At 41.7% G+C, this 25,352-nt stretch overlaps 2 protein-coding genes and 1 non-coding gene across 3 annotated transcripts; 1 reads left to right on the forward strand and 2 right to left on the reverse strand.

Moving 5' to 3' along the window:
- Positions 1-1,036: 1,036 nt before the first annotated feature.
- LOC148555596 (uncharacterized) lies at positions 1,037-3,584 on the reverse strand. Its single transcript, XM_088490665.1, has 6 exons — positions 3,534-3,584; positions 3,232-3,281; positions 2,473-2,521; positions 2,310-2,390; positions 1,375-1,458; positions 1,037-1,177 (listed from the first exon to the last, which is right to left on the reverse strand). Exons 1-6 carry the CDS (start codon positions 3,582-3,584, stop codon positions 1,037-1,039), a joined length of 456 nt encoding a protein of 151 aa, XP_088346791.1.
- Positions 3,585-9,565: 5,981 nt separating this feature from the next.
- Positions 9,566-9,669, forward strand: LOC148555597 (small nucleolar RNA R71). Its single transcript, XR_015887906.1, has one exon. It is a non-coding gene; the product is annotated as a small nucleolar RNA R71 (small nucleolar RNA).
- Positions 9,670-20,534: 10,865 nt separating this feature from the next.
- LOC148555598 (uncharacterized) lies at positions 20,535-22,456 on the reverse strand. The gene is made up of 3 exons (XM_088490666.1): positions 21,761-22,456; positions 20,879-21,394; positions 20,535-20,597 (listed from the first exon to the last, which is right to left on the reverse strand). The coding sequence occupies exons 1-3, from the start codon at positions 22,454-22,456 to the stop codon at positions 20,535-20,537; spliced, it is 1,275 nt and encodes a 424-aa protein (XP_088346792.1).
- Positions 22,457-25,352: the final 2,896 nt, after the last annotated feature.

The following is a 25,352-nucleotide window of genomic DNA, read 5'->3' on the forward strand; positions in this document are numbered from 1 at the left end:
AGTTCTACTTGGCCATTGGTCTGTGGGTGATAAGGTGTGGCTACTTTATGCATCACCCCATATTTGTGAAGTAGTTTCACCATCTGTTTATTGTAGAAATGACTGCCACTGCACTACAAGAAAACATGCCTTTTGCTACGCTTTTAAAGCGTGGTGAAAAGTCAAAAAAAGCGTAGCGATAGCTTTTCGCTACGTTTTTTGAGCTATCGGCACGCTTTTGAAAGGGTCACAACTGCAAGGGTGCCGGTTGCTCTATCGCCACGCTTTTGGTGACCTATCGCCACACTTTATTTTTTGCCACGCTTTTAAAGATCGCCACGCTTTAAAAGCGTGGCCATATGTGCCAGATATGGCTACGCTTTTAAAGCGTGCCAATAGCAAGATATGGCTACACTTTTCAAGCGTGCCAATAGAGAGACATATGGCTACGTTTTTCAAGCGTGCCAATAGAGAGAGATACAGCTATGCTTTTAAAGCGTGCCAATAGCAAGACATACAGCTACGCTTTTAAAGCGTGGCAATTGATGATTGCTGTACAATATGGCTACGCTTTTAAAGCGTGGCAAAAACTTTATTCAGTAACCTATAGTTTTTTTTAATCTTTTTTAATCTTTGTAATAAAACCTTACAAAATTAATAGATAATTTTAAAATTTAGATAATGACCAATAATTTTAAATCCACTAATCCAACATACATAAACTTTCACAAAAAAAAATGTTTAATCACATGACAGTATAACAAAATAACAAAAATAAAAATGATAACAACTACACACTGTATTCCTAATACATGAGTTACAATTCCAATAACTTTGCCATCCTATCTAACAATAATTTTGATCAACCTCCTCACATATGTGCACCCAATTCACCAAACTAATCATCAGCCTCCACTATGTGCTCAGAGACGTACAACATGCATCTAGCTTCTTCTTCAGGATTTCAATGGCATTTAGCAACAACTGAGAAGCTTTTATGGCTTTGGTAGTTTCCACAGTAGCTTCTTCTTCAGGATTTTCGGGCTTCCCCATTGCTTCAGCTTTCTTGATGATGTTTTATGGCTCTAGTAGTTTCCACAATAGCTTCTTCTTCAGGATTTTCGGGCTTCCCCATTGCTTTAGCTTTCTTGATGACTTCATCATCATAGGTGTATGCCTCAGCATCAACCACCATAATCTGTTAAATACTAGCAGTGATAACCAAAAATTAACATGGTATTTGAATACACTGCTCTTCATCATCATCAATAGAAAGTAGATAGAGCATGTCCTTCATTCTCAAGCTATAAATAATGTGTGTGTGCACGATTGAGAGACAATTTATGCTTACTTCAAGCCAAGTAGCTCTGCTGTAGCCCGTGACACCAAGAACACCAAAGCCGGTCTCATCATCTTCCCACCGGCGCTAAATATCTGCTCAGTTGCAGAAATTAAAACTGGATTTTTTGCACCAACAATCTATCAGAATTAGAGCATCGTCATCAGATACATTAAGTATTAATTCAAACATTTACTGTTTGTAAAGTAAAATAAAATCAAATGCAACAACACCAGCAGATAATAATAATGATTAGGGCTAGAGTAGCAAAATAAGGATTTCAATGAAAGTTAACAAGTCAACAAAAATGAACGCGGGAACTGATTGAGTTGAATCATTGAACAGTAAATATAATTCATTCCATTCAAAGTTCATATCTTTTTCTGGTCAAGTTAAAGGCAATGCAACAGCTCCAGTTCAATATCAGCATAGAGTAAACACAGAACACAGCATGAATTCTTCGAAGAAGCATCAATTACCGATTGAAGATTTTTGTTGAGTGTCTGCAGGTCATCAGCAACTACTTCAAACAACTTTGATGGTTATATGGGGGTTTCTGAATAACTCTTCAAGTCCAATCCTGTTGGAATTCCTTGAATTGCATGAGTTCCACCTATACAACGAAAACCAAACCAAATTTTTTCAATGCCTAATAGAACATACAACTATCATAAGCCTGTAATCAAATACCTATATCAATTCATTCAAACTAGTAAAATTTATCATTGAAGCAACTTTTCCAAAAACTTAAGTTGTTCAGTAGAGGCATGTAAATACTTTTATATCTAATATGCATGCCCCTCACAACCACTTATTTTGGGCTTATTGCATGGACAATGCAGAGGTCTACCCAATCTGATAATTTGATGAGATCTTAAACTCTTTTCATTTAGGTATGTCTCTCCTACCTGTCTCTGAGCTTCCAAGATAAATTAATGTAATGCTTGATTGTACAAACAACCTAAAAAAGAAACTATACAAGCTCCGTTACCTTCACAAAATGATAAAAGTCTTGCAAAAGCTCCCAGTCCCGTAAGTTCTCCTCTGTAAGTTTCTCTAAAATGGATCCTCTCTAAGAAAAAAGAAATGAAACCAATCATTAGTTATGCAATCCATTTTATGAAATTTCAACCTAATATATGAAAGGTATTCACCTCAGGATCATCACGCTGCCTAAGTGGAGTATGTGGTGCAGCCTTTATCCTTCAAATTAGTAAACAAATTAGTAAATTAGTAAATTAGTGCAGCCATTGGCATACCATGAATATAGAGAAAAGATAAACAATATTGTCCATAATGGTAATAAAATTGTAAAAGATAAATATCTTTGTACCAAGAATATAAAGAAAAGTTTTATTTCGCTCTGGTGTTTATGTATGAAGAATAAAATTTTAAAATTCATACATTAACACAAATCTAAATCAATAGAAGATAGGTCCAATCCATCCGACAAAAAGGAAATCCTATTTAGTTGTCACAGCAACATAAGATCCCTGTTTTGCCACTTTGCATACATTTTAGGGTATTTTTATCTCAAAATATGTTATTATGCTTTAAATTAAGACATAAATGAAAGGATATTTCATATCAATAACTATTTCTGGTCTATTTTACGTATAGAATGCAAGGATTAAACAAATGACAGTTCCTAAAGGCAAAGATGGAAAGCTCTCTAGCTAATTTCAATATGCTTCTTTTTAATGAGCATTGAGTAATTGGAGTAGGACAAAATAATCTCAATACAGCTACTATTGCATTTAGTAATGTACATAAGAATTGGATTGTATCCTTGTCAATAGTCCTCAATTTAGTATCTATGCAGTTGTAGCGTGTTTTGTCTCCAAGAAAAATGTCATTTCATTTCAAGTTTAGATATCTTATTATTGAGAAAATAAGATCATGGAGAGAAACACCTAACTGAGGATATAATATTCGTTGCATCCCGAGCACCCCCTAAACCAGCCTGTAGAATTAAATGAAGATACAACATTATGACTTTGGCCATCTCACAGTTTTAGGTTTAAATTTTTTAAAATAAAGACAATATTAACAATTAAACACTATCAAGAACTATCCATTATGTTGGCTTAGACAAAGCCAATATAATCTCAAGACTTTTTGGTGGGGGGGCAACATAGAAGCAACAAAATCAGAACAATAACTTAATAGCAGGTTTGCCTGAAGCAATTGCCAGTGAAGAAAATAGATAATTTACCTCAACAACAGCAATGTCAACATTCTCTTCAGCGAACAAGATGAATGCCATAGTAGTGAACACCTGAAACAACAAAGTAAACAAGTTAGCAAATATAAAATATCCAGCTCAATTGTATTAGAATGCTATATAACATACACAGAAACATCAGCTTAAAGAATCATTAATTTGAGGCAATATTTCAATGCAAAACCAAATAATAGAATATTAACTATTGCAATAGAAGTGATAATTTAGAAGATGCAATCCATCTTGAAAAGTACAGACAGAGGAGCAAACAATGACCAAGAGAATTTAATATACTGTTCCAAACTGATTTTTGTCATGGTGCAGCCTTTATCTTCATTTTATTTATTTGAAATGAAACATTATACTAGGAACAAAGGCAGATAAAGCAATGAAGCTCTGGCTGGGCTTCTCTCTACACTTTCTCTCAGCAATTGCCACCAGGGATACGAGCCGCGGTAACTCAATTCAATCACTTTTCCATCTAACTCAATTTCATCCTCCCAGTTCCTAATTTACCAACCTTAACAAGAAGACAGCAACTTAGTTCATTTTTTAACAATAAAAGTCAATTTAACTAACACATTCAACACAACACAGCCACAACCAACTCATACACTTTTATAACATTCATATATTAAAAACTGTAATTTTTAAAATAAATCCCACTGGTTTCATTATAGAGTTTAAATCTACTTGCTACTTAAAAGAACAGTGACGTTATCTAACAACAACAAAATTGCTCAGCGATATGTTCAGCAACAATTCAACTTAGCAGCAACAAATTTAGCCCATTGATCATTTTTAACAACAAATTTAAGTATAATAACTTTCAGCAACAAAAACTTATACTTCAATTCTTGGAATATGATTTACAGCAAAACTAAATTAGCAGAATCATTATTTCAGCAACAAATCCAAGATATACTGATGACTTAACAGGGCCAAAGGAAGCTGAAACTCACCTACCCAGGACCAACTCACGACGAAGGAAGCGTTGACGGCCGACGCAAGAAGACGAGCTTGCAATGGTGATAGAGCGCGACAGAGCTTGCGACGGTGCTGACAGAGCGCGAGGAGCTTAAGTCCGAAACGGGCGTAAGAGAAGCGTGAAACCGGAGAGAGAGGGGTCGACGGCGAGACCAGGCGTGAGAGAGGTGAGCCACAGTGAGCTTGAGGGAGAGAGTGTCGAGAGAAGAGAGAAGAAACTTAAAGGAGGGTTACGAGCCGGAAGAGGGATTGCCGACAGAGGTATCGCGCGCGCCGGTGATGTTCTTTGGGGAGTGCACAATAAAGAGAGGTTAGGGGTTCTTTGATCTGATGTTCCTCATCGCGGTTAGGGGATTCATGGTGAGGCACAATGAAGACAAGGTTAGGGTTGTCTGATTTGGAGGGCTTAGAGAGCAATTGTCACTTCGTGTGTAAGCTTAGGGTTATCTGATCTGAATGTGTTAGGGCAATTGTGAGAAGGAGAAAGTTAAAGTTTGGAAGAGTAGATGGTGGATTGCAATGGTAACTTAGTAATTTTGAAAGGAGTTCTCTGAAATTCTTTTTTTTTTTATGGAAACCTTTTGGCCACGCTTTTGAAGCGTGCCAAAAGAGTTAGAGGAAACGGCCACGCTTTTAAAATGACCCTATAACAAAATTCTGTCGCCACGCTTTAAAAGCGTGCCTATTTCTCTCTATGGCTACGCTTTTTAAGCGTAGAAAGAAAAGCATGGCCAAATCTCGAATCAATTGCTACCCTTATAAAAGCGTGGCCATTGACCCTTTTCGCTACGCTTTTGAAGCGTAGCAAGAAAAAACGTGGCTAAATCTCTATTCAGTCGCCACCCTCACAAAAGCGTGGCCATTGACCACTTTTGGCCACGCTTTTAAAGCGTAGCAAAAAAAAGCGTGGCCATAGGCCTTTTTTCTTGTAGTGCCATCACTGACAAGTCCCTTAGGCACTCCATATCTAGTGAAAATGTGCTTCTTCAGGAATTGAAGGACAATTCGTGCATCACATGTGGTTGTGGCTATTGCTTCTACCCACTTTGAGACATACTCCACTGCTACCAAAATGTATTTGAAAGAGTAAGAGGGAGGAAATGGGCCCATGAAATCAATTCCCCAAAGATCAAATAGCTCCACTTCTAGGATGTAGTTCTGAGGCATCTCATTTCTTCTTGTTAATCCTCCAGCTCTTTGGCATTCATTACATTGGTGAACAAACTCTCTGGCATCCTTGAAGATGATTGACCAATAAAATCCGCTCTGCAGTACTTTGGTAGCTGTTCTCTCTGGTCCAAAGTATCCACCATAGGCTGAACCATGACAGTGCCACAATATGTCTCTCATCTCAGTTTCAAGGACACACCTCCTAATCATTCCATTCGGACATCATTTGAACAAAAATGGTTCATCCCTTAAAAACTTTCTATCTTCATTGAGTAGCTTTTTCAATTGTTGCTTGGAGAGTTCTTGAGGGATCTTTCTTCCCACCTTGTAGTTTGCTATGTCAGCAAACCAAGTTGCTTGTTGAACTTGGAAAAGATGTTCATCAGGAAATTTCTCATTCACTTGTTGTGGTACATCTTGATTGGCCTTTTGTGGCACTCTTGACAGATGATCTGCCACCTGATTCTCGCTCCCCTTCCTATCTCTTACTTCAATGTCAAATTCTTGTAGCAGCAGCACCCATCTGATGAGTCTGGGCTTTGCATCCTGTTTAGACATAAGATACTTGAGAGCAGCATGATCAGTATACACTATAACTTTTGAACCAATTAAGTATTGTCTAAACTTATCAAATACATATACAATGGCCAATAGCTCTTTCTCAGTGGTGGTATAATTTTTCTGTGCTTCATTCAACACCTTGCTAGCATAATATATAACATGATGCAGTTTGTCTTTCTTCTGCCCCAGTACAGCACCAATTGCAAAGTCACTTGCATCACACATAAGTTCAAAAGGTAATTCCCAATCAGAGGTGTGATAATTGGTGCTGTAATGAGTTTTCTCTTTAAAGTTTCAAAGGGATGCTTGCAATTGTCATCAATGATGAAAGGATTATCAATTATTAGCAAATTGCTCAATGGTTTTGCTATTTTTGAAAAATCTTTGATGAACCTCTTGTAAAAACCAGCATGTCCAAGAAAACTCCTTACTGCTTTCACATTAACATGTATAGGAAGCTTTTCAATGATTTCTATTTTAGCTTTGTCAACTTCTATACCTTTGCTTGAAACCATATGCCCAAGAACTATCCCTTCCGGAACCATGAAATGGCATTTCTCCCAATTCAATACCAGGTTAGTTTCTTGGCATCTTTTCAAAACAAGAGTTAAATGATGCAAGCAAGTGTTAAATGAATTGTCAAAGACAGAAAAATCATCCATGAAGACTTCTAAAAATTTTTCCACCATGTCAGAGAATATAGAAAGCATACACCTTTGAAAAGTTGCAAGGGCATTACACAGACCAAAGGGCATTCTTCTGTAAGCAAAAACTCCAAATGAACAGGTGAAGGAAGTCTTTTCTTGATCCTTGGGATCCACCACTACTTAATTGTACCCAGAGTACCCATCCAGGAAGCAATAATAGGCATGGCCAGCCAATTTTTCTAGCATCTGGTCGATGAATGGGAGAGCAAAATGATCTTTTCTTGTAGCATCATTCAATCTTCTATAATCTATGCACATCCTTTACCCAGTCACTGTCTTGGTGGGGATCAACTCATTCTTCTCATTAATGATGACTGTCATTCCTCCCTTCTTTGGTACAACTTGAACCGGACTCACCCATGAGCTATCAGAGATTGGAAAGATTATCCCCGCATTCCATAGCTTCATGACTTTTTTTTGAACCACCTCCTTCATAGTTGGGTTGAGCCTTCTCTGGGGTTGAACTATAGGCTTTGAATCTTCCTCTAATATAATTTTGTGCATACAGATGGCAGGGCTTATATCCTTGATATCATCAATCGTCCAACCCAAGGCTGTCTTGTGAGCTTTCAACACTTCAATGAGCTTTGTTTCTTCTTCTATGTTCAGAGAGGAATTTATGATTACTGGTAAGGTATCTGCTTCTCCAAGAAATGCATACTTGAGATGAATAGGTAGAAGCTTTAATTCTTGTTTTGGCACCTCCTCTGTCTTGTCTTGTTCCACCTCTTTCTTAATGGAAATTTTAGCTATTTGTTCTTCCATTGTCTCTTGATCTCCTTCCCCTTCTTCTTCCTGTTGCTCATGATAATTGGCTTCTAATATTTCTTCCACCAAACCTTCTATCATATCCACTCTCATGTAATTCTCTTGCTCAGGGGGATGTTGCATTGATTTGAAAATATTGATGACCATTTGCTCATTGTGCACCCTGAAGATCATTTCTTCCTTTTCTACATCAATAATAGCTCTTGCTGTGGCTAAGAATGGTCTTCCCAAGATAATTGAGTTGTTTCCTTCCTCTTCCATGTCTAGATCACAAAGTCTGCAGGGAAGATAAATTCTCCAACCTTCACTAATAGATTTTCCACAACTCTATTGGGTGTCTTGATTGATCTATCGGCCATATCCAATGACATTATGGTAGGTTTGATTTCTTCTATGGCAAGCTTTCTCATCATTGAGAGGGGCATCAGGTTGATACTAGCACCTAGATCACAGAGAGCTTTCTTTAATGTCATCTTGCCTATGGTGCATGAAACCACAAATCTCCCTGGATCTTTAAGCTTTGGTGGAATACCCCTTTGGATCACAGTTCTACATTCTTCAGTGAGCATAATAATTTCCTTATCATGCCAGCTTCTCTTTTTGTTAATGAGCTCCTTCAAGAACTTTGCATATAGAGGCATCTGCTCTAATGCTTCAGCAAGTGGGATACTAATCTCCAGCTTCTTGAAGACCTCAAGGAACTTGGGGAATTGTTGATCCTTGAGTTCTTTTTGTAGCCTTTGAGGATATGGCAGAGGAGGTGTGTAAGTTTTCACTTCCTTCCTCTGTCCTTGTGATGATTCCTCCATTACTTGCTTTCCTTTCCTTGACTCTTGTGGCTGCTCATCTTTCTCTTTATGCTTCTCTTGATCATTCTTGTTAAGTACAGCTTCATCCTTGCTGTTGACCTCATCATGCTTGCTAATGATCTTGTCATTCTCCATAGGCTTCTTGTTGGCTTCTTTGTCATTCACCAAGGTTCTTCCACTCCTTAATTGAATAGCTTTGCATTCTTCTTTGGGATTCAGAATGGTATCACTTGGGAGTGAACTTATTGGTCTCTCAATCACTGCTTGCTTGAACAGTTGCCCAATCTGCCCTTCTAAATTTCTCATTGAGGCTTCATGATTTTTGTTGGTCATCTCCTGATGCTTCATCATCTTTTCCATTAGTATCTCCAAGTTGGAGATCCTTTGAGCATCTTGTGGTATTTGTGGCTGGTTGTGGGATGTTGAAGGTGGATGGTAGTTGTTTTGGTTAGTGGCTGGATTATTAGATGAATAGTAGCTGGAATTTGGGTAGTTGTTTTGGGGTTTTCTCTATGGATTATGGTTAGTGTTTTGCTGGTTGCTGTGGTTAGTGTTTTTCTTCCAAGAGGGGTTGTATGTGTCTCCATGGAATTCATTCTGGCTGGATCATTGGTTGTGCATGTAGTTCACTTATTCCTGTTGCTGATCTTCACAATTTTCCTCATTTTGTCCCCACCCAGCTGGTGGTTGATTGGTGACATTTACTGATGCAACTTGTAGACTATCAATCCTCTTAGCCATTTACTCAAATTGTTGCTGGATTTGCTGATGCATCACCTTGTTTTGAGCTAGAATAGTGTCCACACCTTCCAACTCCAGTACACCCTTTCTCTTGGCTGATTGTTGTTGCCTTTGATGAGCAAAGAAATATTGATTGTTTGCCACCATATCTATGAGGTTTTGGGCTTCTTCTGCTGTCTTCATTAGCTGCAATGAGCCTCCTGCTGAATGATCTAATGCTTCCTAAGCTTTCAGAGTCAACCCTTCATAGAAATTCTAATGTATATCCCATTCATTGAACATTTCAGGGGGACATTTTCTAATCAAGGCCTTGTATCTCTCCCATGCCTCATAGAGGGATTCTGCATTTTTCTGTGTGAAGGTTTGCACCTCTGTCTTCAATCTGATAATCATTTTAGGTGGTTAGAACTTGGCTAGGAATTTATTCACTAGATCCTCCCAGCTAGTGATGCTTCCTTGTGGGAAGGCTTCAAGCCATTGAGCAGCCTTGTCCCTCAATGAAAATGGGAATAGCAACAATTTGTATATGTCTGTATGCACACCATTGAACTTCACTGTGTCACAAATCCTCAAGAAAGTAGATAAATGCTGGTTTGGATCTTCTAGTGGACTTCTTCCATAGGAGCAGTTGTTTTGTACCAAGGTGATGAGTTGGGGCTTCAATTCAAAGTTGTTTGCATTGACATTTGGGGTAAGGATGCTACTCCCACAATGCATAGGATTAGCAAACGTATATGAAGCCAAGACTCTCCTCTGGGGCTGACCATTGTTGTTGGCCACTCCCACTGGTGGATTTGTTGGATTCTCCTCCATTTCTTGGTACTCTTCTTCAGAAGTTTCTTCACCAACGACTCTTTTTCCTCTGGTTTTCCTTCTCAGCCTTCGAAGAGTTCTTTCGTCACGATCACCAGAGGTGGAGACCTCTCTCCTTGCTTCTGTCATACAACCAGAACAACAAGAAACACACTAAGCACTCTGTAGCTTGAGTGTAGTGAGAATTAGTAAGGACAAAGTCTCAAATAGTTAGTGTGCTTGTTAAAAACAAAGAAAATGAACAAAAAAAAAAGAAAAAGATCTTAATCTAGACTATCACCTTACTTAATCATTGTCAATCTAGATCAATCCCCTATAATGGCACCAAAAACTTGATGGGTGGAAATTAGATTCCACACCAAAACTCACCGGCAAGTGTACCGGGTCGCATCAAGTAGTAATTACTCACAAGAGTGAGGTCGATTCCATAGGGATTGATGCATTGAGCAATTTTAGTTAGGTGATGAATTTAGTTAAGCAAATAATTGATGATTTGAGTGAATTGTGATCAGCAGATGCTAAATTGCATGAAAAATAAAAGGGAGAGGGGAAATTGACAAAAAAGTAAAGTGCAGAAGAGTAAATTGCATGAAACTTAAAGTGCAAGAAAGTACAAGAGCTGAAACTTAAAGTGCAAGCAATAAATAACTGAAACTTAGATTGCAAGAAATGTAAATGGCTGAAGCTTAAAGTGCAAGAAAACTAAATGACTGAATCTAAATTGATGAGAAATGTAAATTTCTTGAAGAGTTAACGTAGCGCTTCTTTGTGCTCCCCCTTGGCTGTATCGCGCCTTGCTTTTTCTTTGTGCCAAGCCCGAAAACGTTAAAAGAGTTAACGTAGCGTTTCATTCAAATTGAGCGCTGCCCTTGTTTTGCCTTGGTGTTGAGCTCTCCGTTGTGTGCTTCAAACGTAGCGGCCTTGCTTTTCTTTTGGTGGGAGCTTTGGTGCTCCAAACTAGCGTTCAAAGGGTGAACGCTCCGCTCAAATAGAGAGTGATATGCTTGGTTCCTTGAGTGCTACGCTTTTATATCCTAGGACACGCTTTGATAAAGCACGCTTTCATGGTTCTTTCTTCTCCTCACCATTTCTTCACCTACAAGTAATCAAAACAACCAATCAAAGCATCACCAAATTCACAAGATTTCTAAATAATTCAAAAACCAACTAATTCTAGCTTAAACCTCATGATTTTGTGGCAAATAATTGATGGTAGATTGAATTGACATAACCATGCAAATCCACTCCAAATCACTTATTTATAATGCAAGAAAGTGCACAAAACCTAATGAAACAAGTAAAAAATGCTTGAAAATCTAGCATAAGATGACTTGTCATCAGAAGAGTAAAGAAAGAAGAAGGAGAAAAAGAATGGAGAATAAAGAAGAAAGAAGAAATATGAAAGAAGAAAGAAGAAAGAAGAAAGAAATTAGGATTGGAAAAGAAAAGATAAGAAAAGTGGTGGCACAGGGATCTGGTAGTGTTGCGCGAGAGACGCGCATGCCTACTCCACGCGTACGCGTGGGTCGCGCAAATAGGGAGGCGACGCGTAGGCGTCGGTCACGCATACGCATGACCGTGTTTGTGCTACTCGCGCGAAGGCAGCCTTGCGCATGCACAACTCTTTGTTCGTTTTGGGATGTGTGCCAAAATGGCATATGACGCGTGCACGTCATTGACGTGTACGCGTGAGTGTTCAAAATTTGAAAATGACGTGCACGTGTCAGGGACGCGTACGCATGAGTGACTTAGTGCCTTGGGCACAGTTCTCGCACCAGGCCATCACAACTTTCGGCCTGACACCTTTTTACGTCGATTTTCTTAGGTCACGCGTGTGCGTCATTGACGCATACGCGTGAGGTGCCAAATATTCAAATGACGCGCATGCATGATGGACGCGTGCGCATGGTGATGCTTGTGCGATTGGCACACTTTCTGCATTGCTCCCATGCAACTTTCTGCCACACTCTCTCTCTTTTTTTTTTTTTGCAGAATGCAAAATGCAGCATGCATATGAATATGCAAAAATTATGGATTAATGCTAATAAAAATAAAATAAAGTAAAATAAGAGTGAAAATAAAAAGGAAACAATCATACCATGGTGGGTTGTTTCCGACCTAGCACTTTGCTTTTACGTCCTTATGTTGGACGGTCATCAGGCTCATTCTGCTTCTATTGGTGGGTCCTCCAAGAGGAAGATCTCTAGCTATTTGTATTCCTTCATCTTCTCACCATGATAAAGCTTTAGGCGATGTCCATTGACCTTGATGAAATTGGAACTTAATGGATGACTCAGGTGGAAGACTCCATATGGCTCTGCCTTCTCTACTCTATAGGGACCTTCCCATCTGGATCTCAGCTTTCCTGGTATGAGTCTCAGCCTGGAGTTGTAAAGGAGAATCAGATCTCCAGGTCTGAACTCTCTTCTTTTGATATGCTTGTCGTGCACATCCTTCACCTTCTCTTTGTATAATCTGGAGTTGTCATAAGTTTCAAGTCGAAGGGTCTCTAGTTCTACTAGTTGTAGCTTCCTTTCAGCGCCAGCTTTCTCAAATCCCATGTTGGACTCCCTCACAGCCCAGAAAGCCTTGTGTTCAACCTCCACTGGGAGGTGGCAAGCCTTTCCGTACACTAAGCGGAAGGGACTTATCCCAATGGGTGTCTTGTACACTATCCGATATGCCCAGAGTGCATCAACAAGTCTGGTGCTCCAGTCCTTCCTATGAGGCTTTACTATCTTCTCCAGAATGCACTTTATTTCTCTGTTAGACACCTTTGCTTGCCCATTAGTCTGGGGGTGGTATGATGTTGCCACTTTGTGAACTATCCCGTGCTTCTTCAGTAGTCCTGCTAATCTCCTGTTACAAAAGTGAGTGCCTTGATCACTCACGATTGCTCGTGGTGATCCAAAGCGACAGATAATATGGTTTCTAACAAAGGAGACGATAGTGTTAGCATCATCAGTACGGGTAGGAATTCTTTCCACCCATTTAGAAACATAATCTACAGCTAATAGTATATAAAGGTAACCACTAGAGTTTGAAAATGGACCCATGAAGTCAATGCCCCAAACATCAAAAAATTCACAGAATAGCATAATCTGTTGTGACACCTCATCTCTCTTGGATATATTCCCAAACCTTTGGCATGGGGAACAAGATTTACAAAAGGCAGTAGCATCTTTAAAAAGAGTAGGCCACCAGAATCTACAGTCTAAAATTTTTCTAGCTGTTCTTTGAGGGCCAAAATTTCCTCCACTCTCAGAAGAGTAGCAGGCCTCTAAAATGGACTGGAATTCTGATTGGGACACACACCTTCTGATTACCTGGTCAGCACCACACCTCCACAAATATGGGTCATCCTATATATAATATTTGGACTCACTTTTCAGCTTGTCTCTTTGATGCTTAGTAAAATTAGGAGGGAAAGTATGGCTAACTAGATAATTAGCTACAGGTGCATACCAAGGAACTACTTCAGATACTGCATGCAAGCTATCAAATGGAAAAGCATCATTGATAGGAGTAGAGTCAGTCTTAATGTGCTCAAGGTGACTCAAGTGGTCAGCCACTAAATTATGGGAACCACTCCTATCCTTAATTTCTAAATCAAATTCTTGTAGCAGCAACATCCAAAATATAAGCCTTGGTTTAGACTCTTTTTTAGCTAATAAATACCCCAAAGCTGTGTGATCTGAGTACACTACCACCTTTGTACTAAGTAAATAGGCTCAAAATTTATCCAGAGCAAAAATAATAGCCAGAAGCTCTTTATCATTGGTAGTGTAATTAGACTGAGCAGCGGCTAAGGTCTTAGAAGCATAAGCAATTATGAAAGGATCCTTACCTTCGCGCTGAGCCAGCGCCGCTCCTACTGCATGGTTGGAGGCATCACATATAATCTAAAAGGGCTGGTTCCAGTCTGTTCCTCTCACAATCGGAGCTTGAGTCAAGGCAATTTTTAGCTTATCAAATGCTTCTATGCAATCCACACTGAGCTCGAACTCAACATCTTTCTGTAACAGTCTGGATAAGGGCAATGCTACCTTACTGAAGTCCTTGATAAATCTCCAGTAGAAACCTGCATGGCCAAGGAATGAACGGACTTTCCTCACGGAGGAAGGGTAAGAAAAACTAGAAATGACATCTACCTTTGCTGGATCTATAGAAATACCAGTATTAGAAACAACATGTCGTAGTACAATACCTTGTTTTACCATAAAGTGACATTTTTCAAAATTCAATGCAAGGATTGAACTAACACACATGTCTAATACTCTATCTAAACTATCCAAGCAAAGGTTAAATGAATGACCGTATACGCTAAAATCATCCATGAAAATTTCCATACAGTTCTCAATAAGATTTGAGAAGATACTGGATGAGCGGATAATTTATACGCTTTTTGGCATTGTTTTTAGGTAGTTTTTAGTATGATTTAGTTAGTTTTTACAACATTTTTATTAGTTTTTATTCAAAAATCACATTTCTAGACTTTACTATGAGTTTGTGTGTTTTTCTGTAATTTCAGATACTTTCTGGCTGAAATTGAGGGACCTGAGCAAAAATCTTATTCAGAGGTTGAAAAAAGATTGCAGATGCTATTGGATTCTGACCTCCCTTCACTCGAAATAGATTTTTTGGAGCTACAAAAACCCAATTGGCACGATCTTAATTGCGTTGGAAAGTAGACATCCAGGGCTTTCCAGAAATATATAATAGTCCATACTTTGCCCTAGTTTTGATGACACAAACTGGCGTTCAAACGCCAACTTCCTGCCCTATTCTGAAGTTAAACGCCAGAAACAGGTTACAAACCAGAGTTAAACACCACAAATAGGCTGCAACCTGGCGTTTAACTCCAAGAGAAGTCTCTACACGTGAAGGCTTCAATTCTCAGCCCAAGCACACACCAAGTGGGCCCCAGAAGTGGATTTCTGCACTATCTGCACTTAGTTACTCATTTTCAGTAAACCCTAGTGACTTGTTTAGTATAAAAACTACTTTTAGTGATTTATTTCACATCTTTTAATCATTTTTGAGACTATCTTTGTATCACTTTTGATCTCTTGATCACGTTTGGGGGTTGGCCACACGGCCATGCCAAAACCTTTATCACTTATGTATTTTCAACAGTAGAGTTTCTACACCCCATAGATTAAGGTGTGGAGCTTTGCTGTTCCTCATGAATTAATGCAAAGTACTATTGTTTTTCTATTCAACTCAAGCCTATTTCTTCTCTAAGATATTCATTCGCACACAAGAACATGATGAATGTGATGATTGTGTGACGATCATCACCATTCTCACCTATGAACGCGTGCCTGACAACCACTTCCGTTCTACATGCAAACGAGCTTGAATGCATATCTCTTGGGTTTTTAATCTAATATTAGAACCTTCGTGGTATAGGCTAGAATTATTGGCGGCCATTCTTGAGATCCGGAAAGTCTAAACCTTGTCTGTGGTATTCCAAATAGGATATGGGATGGGATGACTGTGACGAGCTTCAAACTCACGAGTGTTGGGTGTAGTGACAGACGCAAAAGGATCAATGGATCCTATTCCAACATGATCGAGAACCGACAGATGATTAGCCCTGCGGTGACAGCGCAGATGGACCATTTTCACTGAGAGGACGGACGGTAGCCATTGACAACGGTGATCCCCCAACATACAACTTGCCATGGAAAGGAGTATGAATGGTTGAATGAAGACAGTAGGAAAGCAGAGATTCAGAAGCAACAAGCATCTCCATACGCTTATCTGAAATCCCACCAATGAATTACATAAGTATTTCTATTTTATTTTATATTTTAATTATATTTTAATTATCAAAACCTCATAACCATTTGAATTCGCCTGACTGAGATTTACATGATGACCATAGCTTGCTTCAAGCCGATAATCTTCGTGAGATCGACCCTTACTCACGTAAGGTTTATTGCTTGGACGACCTAGTGCACTTGCTGGTTAGTTGTGCAAAGTTGTGAAGAAGAAGTGAGATTACATTCGTGCGTACCAAGTTTTTGGCACCGTTTTAGAGATCACAATTTTGTTTACCAAGTTTTTGGCGCCGTTGCCGGGGATTGTTCGAGTTTGAACAACTAACGGTTCATCTTGTTGCTCAGATTAGGTAATTTTATTTTAATTTCAAGCTTTTTGTTTTTATTCTTTTAATTTTTGAAAAAAACTTTAAAAATAAATTATTCTATGACTTCAGAATTTTCAAGAATGAATTCTAGAGTTTCATGATGATCTGTTGAAGTCTGGCTGGCTATTAAGCCATATCTAATCTTTTGGACCGAGGTTTCAACTTATCATCACAAGAGCTTGTTGATTTCTATCAATTTTGCTGTTGAATGTAATGATCTGCTAAAGCTTGGCTGGCCATTAGCCATGTCTAGTGTTTTGGACCGGAGCTTTCACTGAAAGCTTGGCTGGTTAGTAAGCCATGTCTAATTCCTGGACTGGAGCTTTAGACTAACATTGCATGATTCCTGGAATTCTCATTAAGAATTTTGAATTCCTTATTTTTTTCCTTTTCCAAATAATTTTCGAAAAAATACAAAAAAATTTTATAAAATCATAAAAACCAAAAAAAATTTTGTGTTTCATCTTTGAGTAGAGTGTCAAATTTTACGTTTGGTGTCAATTGCAAATTTTTTAATTTTCATTAAATTTTTCGAAAACTCATGCATGATGTTCTTCATGATCTTCAAGTTGTTCTTGATGATCTTCTTTGTTGATCTTTGTATTTTCTTGCTTTCTGTCTTTTCTTGTTTTTTATATGCATTTTTAATTTGTTAGTGTATAAAGTTTGAAAATTTCTAAGTTTGGTGTCTTGCATGTTTTTCTTTTCTTAAAAATTATCAAAAATAAGTCTTGATGTTCATCTTGATCTTCAAAGTGTTCTTGGTGTTCATCTTGACATTCAAAGTGTTCTTGCTTGCATTAGTTGTTTTGATTCATAATTTCTATGTTTTGTTTCAATTTGGTGTTTTTCCCTCTCTTTACTAAAAATCCAAAAATAAAAAATATATCTTTCCTTGTTTTACTCTTAAATTTTAGTTTTAAAATTCTATCTTATCAAAATCTTTTTCAAAAATCAAATCTTTTTCATTTATTTTTTATATTTTTGAAATTTTTTCAAAAAAAATTGATTTTCAAAATCTTTTTCTTATTCTTACTTCATATTTTCGAAAATCTCACTAACATTTAATGTTTTAATTCAAAAAAATTTCAAGTTGTTACTTGCTTATTAAGAAAGGTTCGATCTTTAAATTTTAGAATCATATCTTTTAGTTTCTGTTCGGTAGGTCGGTTACCGGACGATTCGGGTTTGGACTTCCGGGGAGTGGTCGGGGCTCGTCAGGTCGTGGACTGTCGGGCTGGTGTGCGCGAGGTCCCGGGTACTTCGTGTAGGAAGGAGGGGTGTTACCTGCAAAGACACTCCGACGTTCTTATCAGTAAAAGTGCAGGTGAAAAGGGGTGATGTGATATGTGGCGTACCTTGGGAGAAGTGCGAATCCTTCCCCTTATATACTGTGTCAGGGGTGGGTCCTACAAGGACAGACCCACTTTCTCTGGGACGTTTTCCCATAGCCATGAATGAACTGTCCGGGACGCGTGTCCGGGTTGGTTGCGGGGCGCATCACCCGTGACCGTCCGGGTCGGGTGGCGCTCGGGTCGGGCCGACCCATGGAATATTTTGGCCAGGCCGTAACTGTGCCCCCACGCGCCAGTGGTAGCCATGGGAGCTATCAGTGGCGTGTTACTTCGTCTTTCATTCATGATCGTTAGGTCGGCCGCTTGTGGAAGGGACATGCCCCCTGCGCGCGTGTCTCTTGGTTGCTAGGGCGACCGTTTGTCGCTTCGTTCCTCGCGCTGAGCATTAAATGCTCATAATGGGTTGTAAAACCCCGTGTGTAAATACTATTTTGCCCCCAAATCTTTCGCGCTTCCTGAATGGCAGTTTTTAAATAGTTCACCTCCCACTTTTTCTTTCTTTTTACGCTTCTGTTTCTTCCATTTCCTTGCTATCACCATTTTCCTCCCTCAGTAATTCCAGAGTGTTGTTGCAGTTTTCTCGAATCATCTTCCTCTCATCCTTCCAGCTTTCGCAACAAATTCAGGTAATCCTCAGACTTCTCTTTTTTCTGCTCTGTTATTGTGTGCTTGTTAGTATTTGTTTGTTCTTGCTGTCTTGCTTGGAATTTGTGGCTATATGATCTTTTGATGCTAGGTAGACGTGTTAGGGGAAGGGTACCATTCCAGGGTAGATTTTTAGGTGGCTTTCGGGTTAGGTGTAGCTTTGGCCATGCAGCTTTGGCCATGCTTGATCTTAATTGTCGAATAGGATAAACGTAGTTTCTTGGGTTTTTCCGGTCTCCCGACCACATAGACTAATGGAATGGTACCTCCACTGTATGTATGCCTCGCATCGTCTCCCGGACTTCCACCTCCGCGGCAAACTATGACCCCTACACCTGGGTGACCTCAGACATAAAGGACTTGCCGAACCAGATGGATCTGGAGGAGTTGACGGAGTTCCGACAAGCCGGATATCTGTGCGGGGGGACAGATGAAGAGACCAATTACGAGACCTTCGTCCCTGCACCCACTGAGCGTTTGTACGAGATTAATTTCCGTTCTCCCCGGGTCGCTGACTGGATTTGGTTTTACAAAGCCATGTTCACCCAGGTAGGCGTCCGCCTGCCATTCTCCGATTTCCAGATGTTTCTCCTTAATCGGATATCCGTGTCACTGTCGCAACTCCATCCGAACAGCTGGGCTTCTATCCGCTATTTTGAGATGGTTTGTGAATATCTCGAGCTGCCAGCATCAGTGGATGTCTTCCTCTTATTTTTCAACCTTACCAACCCCTCCAAACAAGGGAAGGCGAGGAAAGGGTTTTTGTCTTTCCGGTCTGCCCAAGGCCGGAGGATATTTGGCCTGTTCGAGGACTCCTAATATGGGTTCAAGGACAAATTCTTCAAAGTTTACCCTGCTAAAGGTCGCCATCCCTTTTGGTTATCGTTAGAGGGGGAACGTCTCATCCCGACTTATTGGAGTTTCGGGGCAGGGTCTAACTCTTTCATCAAGGTGACCTACAAGGGAATGTCCTTTGTAAATAAAAGGATTGCCGATGTGTTGTATGCTATTTTTGGATAGAACCCCGTGAACCCCCACCTCCGAATGGGTGAACGGGAGTCCGCCAGGAATTATATTTGTGAGCTATTCTGCCTTGTGTTTTTGCATTGCTTGTTGTTTATTTTGTTTTTCCTGACTTCACGACTAACGTGTTTGGTTTCCTGTTGTAGTGGAGATGTCTGCTTCGGTGATTGGGCTTGAAAATTTGGTCAAGACCTTCTTGGAGGATAGCGATGATGCGAAGGCTGACGAGAAGGATGCTGTGGAACCAGGGGGCCCTTCCGAGGAGAAGGAGGATCAGGCCGTGCCCTCTCCCCCAGACACCGGGATGTCTGAAAAGGATCAAGCCGAGGTGCAGGCTTCCTCCAGTCCCGAAGAGGCGGCCATTACTGGGCACTCGTCTCCTACCCAGCAAGAATATGATGATGTGGAACTTATTCATACCCCCAAGAAGCGGAAGGCATCTGCCAGCCCGGAAGGGACTCTCACCATCATGGAAAGGAATTTTGATGCTACGAATTTCATTGACTCCCAGCTGATCCCTGGGACGGAGGAGCATTTTCTTGGGACCGACCTGGCTGGGTAGGCGAGATGGATGTACCGGACTCTGCTCCGAAGGGTCGTGATAGCTCAAAAGCGATATCTGCCAGGGAGAAATTGAAGGCTTCCGACGAGACAGTGGCTCATTTAGCTGAACGGGAGAAGACCCTAGAGAGCCAGCTGAACGCTGCTTAGGGTCGGGTGGCGGTCTTGGAGAAGGAGCGTGACCAGGCCGTCTCGTCGGCTAAAGCCGCTAAAGCCGAGGTCGAAGAGCTTAAGAAAAAGCACAAAGCGACCAAGGAGCAAGGGAAGAACGCGATCTTCATGACCGAGGATGCTCTGAAGGCCCAGGTGAAGATCGTGGCTCCTGACTTTGACACGTCGGCTATTGGGGTCTTCAAGACAGTCCAAGACGGAAAGATTGATGACATGCCTCGAAAGTGATTTCTTGTAACTTTGATTTGGTGCGGATTTGTTGAACATTTCGTCGTGACTTTATAACTTTTATGCTTAACTGGTCGCTTGGTCAACTTATCATTATTATCGTTTATCTTGCTTGGTGTTTTATTTTCGTTACCGTCTTTTCGGGGCGGACTTATTGCTTGTGTCCGTTTTGCCATTTGCGTTGGTAACCCGATTGGGGTCGTTTTTATTTTTGAAACCGTTGTGGCCTTATTATTGTGGCCGTTCGATATGGCTATGGTTCCGTTGGCTTCCCGGGGTGATCAATCCTGGGTTGCCGTTTACGAGTACGATCTCGCGGGGTACGCGTTGGAATATTTGGACAAGTAAGAATTAGTCGTTAGCTAGACAAGTTCACGAACACAGTAGGCATTTGATAAAAGTAAATAATTGGGAATTAACATTTGATTAAAGTAAACCTCTATCTAGCTTGTCAGGCCATTTGGTCGGGGCAACCAAGCTACGAATAGAACCTCCTCTGGTTACCTGCGTTCCATGTTCTCGGGATCTCTCTGCCATCGAGTCTTTCCAGCTTGTAGGCGCCTTTGCCGAGCACTTCTTTGATTCTGTAGGGACCTTCCCAATTTGCCACCAGTTTTCCTTCTCCTGGGGTCGGTAAACCGACGTCGTTGCGTCGCAGGACGAGGTCTCTTTCCTCAAAGTCCCTCCTGAGGACTTTGGTGTTGTAGCGTAGGGCTATTCTTTGTTTTAGTGCTGTTTCTGACAAGTGAGCCATCTCTCTGGTCTCTTCCACCAGGTCTTTTTCCACCACTTCGTGTACTCCTGCGAGGAGTAACCGTGGACTCGGTTCGCCAACTTCCACGGGTATCACTGCGTCGACCCCATACGTTAGGCAAAAGGGGGTTTCCCTGGTGGAGCTTTGCTCGGTTGTCCGGTAGGACCAGAGGACCGAAGCGAGCTCGTCGGCCCATGCGCCTTTCTTGTTGTCTAAGCGCTTCTTGAGGCCTAGTAGGATGACTTTGTTTGCGGACTCCACTTGTCCGTTCTTCTGGGGATGTTCTACTGAGGAAAACCTTTGTTTTATCCCCAGGCCGGTGAGGAATTCCGTGAACTTCTTGTTAGTGAACTGCGTCCCATTATCTGAAATGACGATCTCCGGGATACCGAAATGGGTTATCACCTGTCTCCACATGAACTTCCTACAATTGGATGAGGATATGCTGGCTTGTGGTTCAGCCTCTATCCATTTAGTGTAGTAGTCGATGTCGACTATGAGATATTTGACTTGCCCTGGGCCAACCGGGAAAGGCCCTAAGAGGTTGACTCCCCATTGAGCGAAGGGTCGTGTAGACGTCAGTAGGCTCAGCTCGGAAGCCAGCGCTTTGTGGAAGTTGGCGTTTTCTTGGCACTTTAAGTATTTCCTGACAAATTCTTTGGAGTCTCTCATCATTGATGGCCAGTAATATCCAGCTCGGATGAGCTTCCTTACTAGGGCTTTGCCCCCGATGTGGTGGCCGCAGCATCCCTCGTGGACTTCTCTAAGTACATAGTCCGTCTGGTTGGGGTGTAAGCACTTCAATAGGGGTTGGCTGAGGCCCTTTCTGAAAAGTTGTCCTTGTATGATTGCATATTTGGCCGCCTCCCTTCTCAATGTTTTGGTCGCTTTCTCATCATCAGGCAGCTTGCCATGTTCCAAGAAGTTTGTGATAGGGTCCAGCCAGGAGGGGCTTGACTCTGTCAAATAGAGGGCAACCGTTGGTTCCTTCACCATGCTCTGGATGAGAGACCGGTTGCCTACTCCCGGCTTCGTGCTTGCTAATTTAGATAGGAGGTCTGCCCGTGTGTTCCTTTCTCTTAGAACATGTTGGACCGTGACCTCTTGGAACTGCCTGGTCAATTCTCTAACCTTTTCTAAATACTTTTGTAGGAGGGGGTCCCTAGCTTGATAGCTTCCGTTTACTTGAGAGGTGACGACCTGTGAATCGCTGCACACTTCCAGCCTTGTTACCCCGACTTCTCGGGCTAAGGTTAGTCCACCTAAGAGGGCTTCGTATTTCACTTGATTGTTCGACACTGAAAATTCGAACTTGGTCGACTGCTCATAAATGACTCCCGCCAGGCTCTCTAAGATGACCCCGGCTCCCCCGGACGTCTGGTTGGAGGCCCCGTCTACGTGGAGCCTCCACCGTGTGCCCGTTTCCTCGTGGGGATCACCCGTTACCTCTACCAAGAAATCTGCCATCGCCTGTGCCTTGATTGCATGTCGGGGCTCATACTGCAAGTCATATTGGGAGGGCTCGATGGCCCAGGTCATCATCCTTCCTGCCAAATCAGGTTTTTGGAGTACTTGGCGAATTGCTTGGTCCGTTCTCACGATTACGCGATGGCCGTGAGGGGGGTGTAGTTGGTGAATTTCCCTACTCGGGGAAATGGCTTTGACACCTTACATGGACCGCCGTCCCTGGCGTGTTCCTTTTGTCTTTCTCCACCCTTGTAATGGCGGGTTTGGTTGTAGGGGGGTTGCCGTTTGTTGGCAGCTACGACCCGGCTGACTTCTTCGTCATTAATATACTCCTTAGCGACGCATTGGATCTCCTGCATTGTCCATACTGGCTTTGTGGTAAGGTGCTTCCTGAAGTCCTCGTTCAAGAGCCCGTTAGTCAAGCATAAGCTCGCCACCGAGTCTGTCAGCCCGTCGATCTCCAAGCATTCATCGTTGAAGCGATCTAGGTATTTTCTGGTCGGCTCCCCGGCTCTCTGGGTCACCCCCAGCAAATTGATCGGGTGCTTGGCTTTGGCAATTCTGGTCGTGAACTGAGCCAGGAAGGCATGGCTAATGTCGGAGAAGCGGGTTACCGAGCCCTGCGGGAGGTTATTGAACCACCATATTGCAGGTCCTGCCAGGGTGACTGGGAAAGCGCGGCACCTTACCTCGTCTCCCACTCCCTCTAGGTTCATCCTGGCCACGAAGGCCGTGAGGTGTTCCAGTGGGTCTTGCATTCCATCATACCTCATGTCCGTTGGCTTGTCAAAGTGTTTAGGCAGCCGGACCTCGAGTATGGAACGGTGGAATGGGGTCGCTCCCATTATTACGGGTCCCTGTGTTCCCGTCGTTCTTCCCTCGTCGTTCTCCTGACGAGTGTCCTCGTCCCCGCGATTCGCGGTACGCCGCCTCTCACGTTTGGCATAAATGATGGGGTCATGACGTCTTCTCGCGCGCCCTCGCTCCCCGGTGCTTTCGGACTCAGCTGGGGGGTAGGCGTGTGTCTGGAGCAACTCCTGGAGCGAGAGCGGGAGTGACTCTGCTCTGGGGTATGTTGGTCGCGTTCCCTATCTGCTAACCGGCGTTCCAGGTCTTGCATTCTATGGCGTAGCTCTTACATTATTCTGGCGTGGTTGTCGCCAGTCCCCCCAAAGGGACGTCCCTCGTGTGACTGTGTTGCGTTCCTCGGACGTGACCTGGGATGTTGTCGGGTTTCCGTCGTGGCGGCGTCGCCACCGGGCACGGCCTCGCAGCCTGTCCCAGTTTGGACTAGCACGAAGTCCATAGACAATTCCCCACAGACAGTGCCAATGTTCGGTAGGTCGGTTATCAGACGATTCGGGTTTGAACTTCCGGGGAGTGGTAGGGGCTCGTCAGGTCGTGGACTGCCGGGCTGGTGTGCGCGAGGTCCCGGGTACTTCATGTAGGAAGGGGGGGTGTCACCTGCAAAGACACTCCGACGTTCTTGTCAGTAAAAGTGCAGGTGAAAAGGGGTGATGTGATATGTGGCGTACCTTGGGGGAAGGGCGAATCCTTCCCCTTATATACTGTGTCAGGGGTGGGCCCTACAAGGACAGGCCCACTTTCTCTGGGACATTTTCCCACAGCCGTGAATGAGCTGTCCGGAACGCGTGTCCGGGTTGGTTGCGGGGCGCATCACACGTGACCGTCCGGGTCGGGTGGCGCTCGGGTCGGGCCGACCCGTGGAATGTTTGGGCCAGGCCGTAACAGTTTCTTGTTAGTCAAGTAATCAACTTCAATTTTCAAAATAAAATCTTTTTAAATTTCCTTCTCAAATCTTTTTCAAAATAAATTTCAATCATATATTTTTCAAAACTTAAGTTCAAAATCTTTCCTAACCTCTTATCTTTTCAAAATTGATTTTCAAATCTTTTTCAATTAACTACTTAACTTTTTGTTTGATTTTTAAAATTCTTATCTTTTTCAAAACCATCTAACTACTTTTTTCTCTCTAATTTTCGAAAACTCCTTACCACTTTTTCAAAATTCTTTTTAATTAACTAATTGTTTCAAATTTTAATTTTAATTTTATTTCTTCTCTTAATTTTTGAATACTAACCAATAATTAAAATAAAAACAAAAATATTTTCCTTTTATTCTTTTTAAATTCAAAATTCTCTATCTCTCATATCTTTTTACTTATTTATTTATCTACTAACACTCCTCTTCCACTCAAAATTCGAACCCCCTCTTCTTCACTGTGTTCGAATTTTTCTCTTCTCCTTCTTTTATTCCTCTCTTCTTCTACTCACATAAAAGAATCTCTATACTGTGACATAGAGGATTCCTCTTCTTTTCTGTTCTCTTCTTTATCATATGACCAGGAATAGGGATAAAGACATCCTTATTGAAGCTGATCCTGAACCTGAAAGGACTCTTAATAGGAAACTAAGAGAAGCTAAAGCACAACCCTCTGGAGAGGACCTGACAGAAATTTTCAAAAAAGAAGCAGACATGGCCGAACCTAATAATAATGTTGGAGATGCAAGGAAGATGCTTGGTGACTTTATTGCACCCTCTTTTGACTTCTGTGGAAGGAGCATCTCTATTCCCGCAATTGGAGCAAACAACTTTGAGCTTAAGCCTCAATTAGTTTCTCTAATGCAGCAGAATTACAAGTATCATGGACTTCCATTGGAAGATCCTCATCAGTTTTAGCTGAGTTCTTGTAAATCTGTGACACTGTTAAAACTCATGGGGTTGACCCTGAGATCTACAGGCTTGTGCTTTTCCATTTTGCTGTAAGAGACAGAGCTAGGACATGGTTGGACTCACAACCTAAGGACAGCCTAAACTCTTTGAAAAAGCTGGTCAACACCATCTTGGCCAAATTCTTTCTACTCAAAAGATGAGT

The sequence above is a fragment of the Arachis ipaensis genome, chromosome B6 (assembly GCF_059453495.1).
Source record: "Arachis ipaensis isolate K30076 ecotype BB chromosome B6, ASM5945349v1, whole genome shotgun sequence".
NCBI lineage: Eukaryota > Viridiplantae > Streptophyta > Magnoliopsida > Fabales > Fabaceae > Arachis > Arachis ipaensis.

Bases quoted from the DNA above. Each gene is read 5' to 3' on its own strand.
- LOC148555596 (XM_088490665.1), bottom strand. From the start codon at position 3,584: ATGGCATTCATCTTGTTCGCTGAAGAGAATGTTGACATTGCTGTTGTT. The intron at 1,459-2,309 runs GTAACGGAGCTT...TAATTCTGATAG, and splicing joins ACTTTTATCATTTTGTGAAG to ATTGTTGGTGCAAAAAATCC. The intron at 1,178-1,374 runs GTGTTCTTGGTG...AGTATTTAACAG, and splicing joins AGATGATGAGACCGGCTTTG to ATTATGGTGGTTGATGCTGA.
- LOC148555598 (XM_088490666.1), bottom strand. From the start codon at position 22,456: ATGGCAGATTTCTTGGTAGAGGTAACGGGTGATCCCCACGAGGAAACG. The intron at 21,395-21,760 runs GTACTTAGAGAA...ATGTGGAGACAG, and splicing joins ACCCCAACCAGACGGACTAT to GTGATAACCCATTTCGGTAT. The intron at 20,598-20,878 runs GTCGGTTTACCG...GAACTTGTCTAG, and splicing joins TCGTCCTGCGACGCAACGAC to CTAACGACTAATTCTTACTT.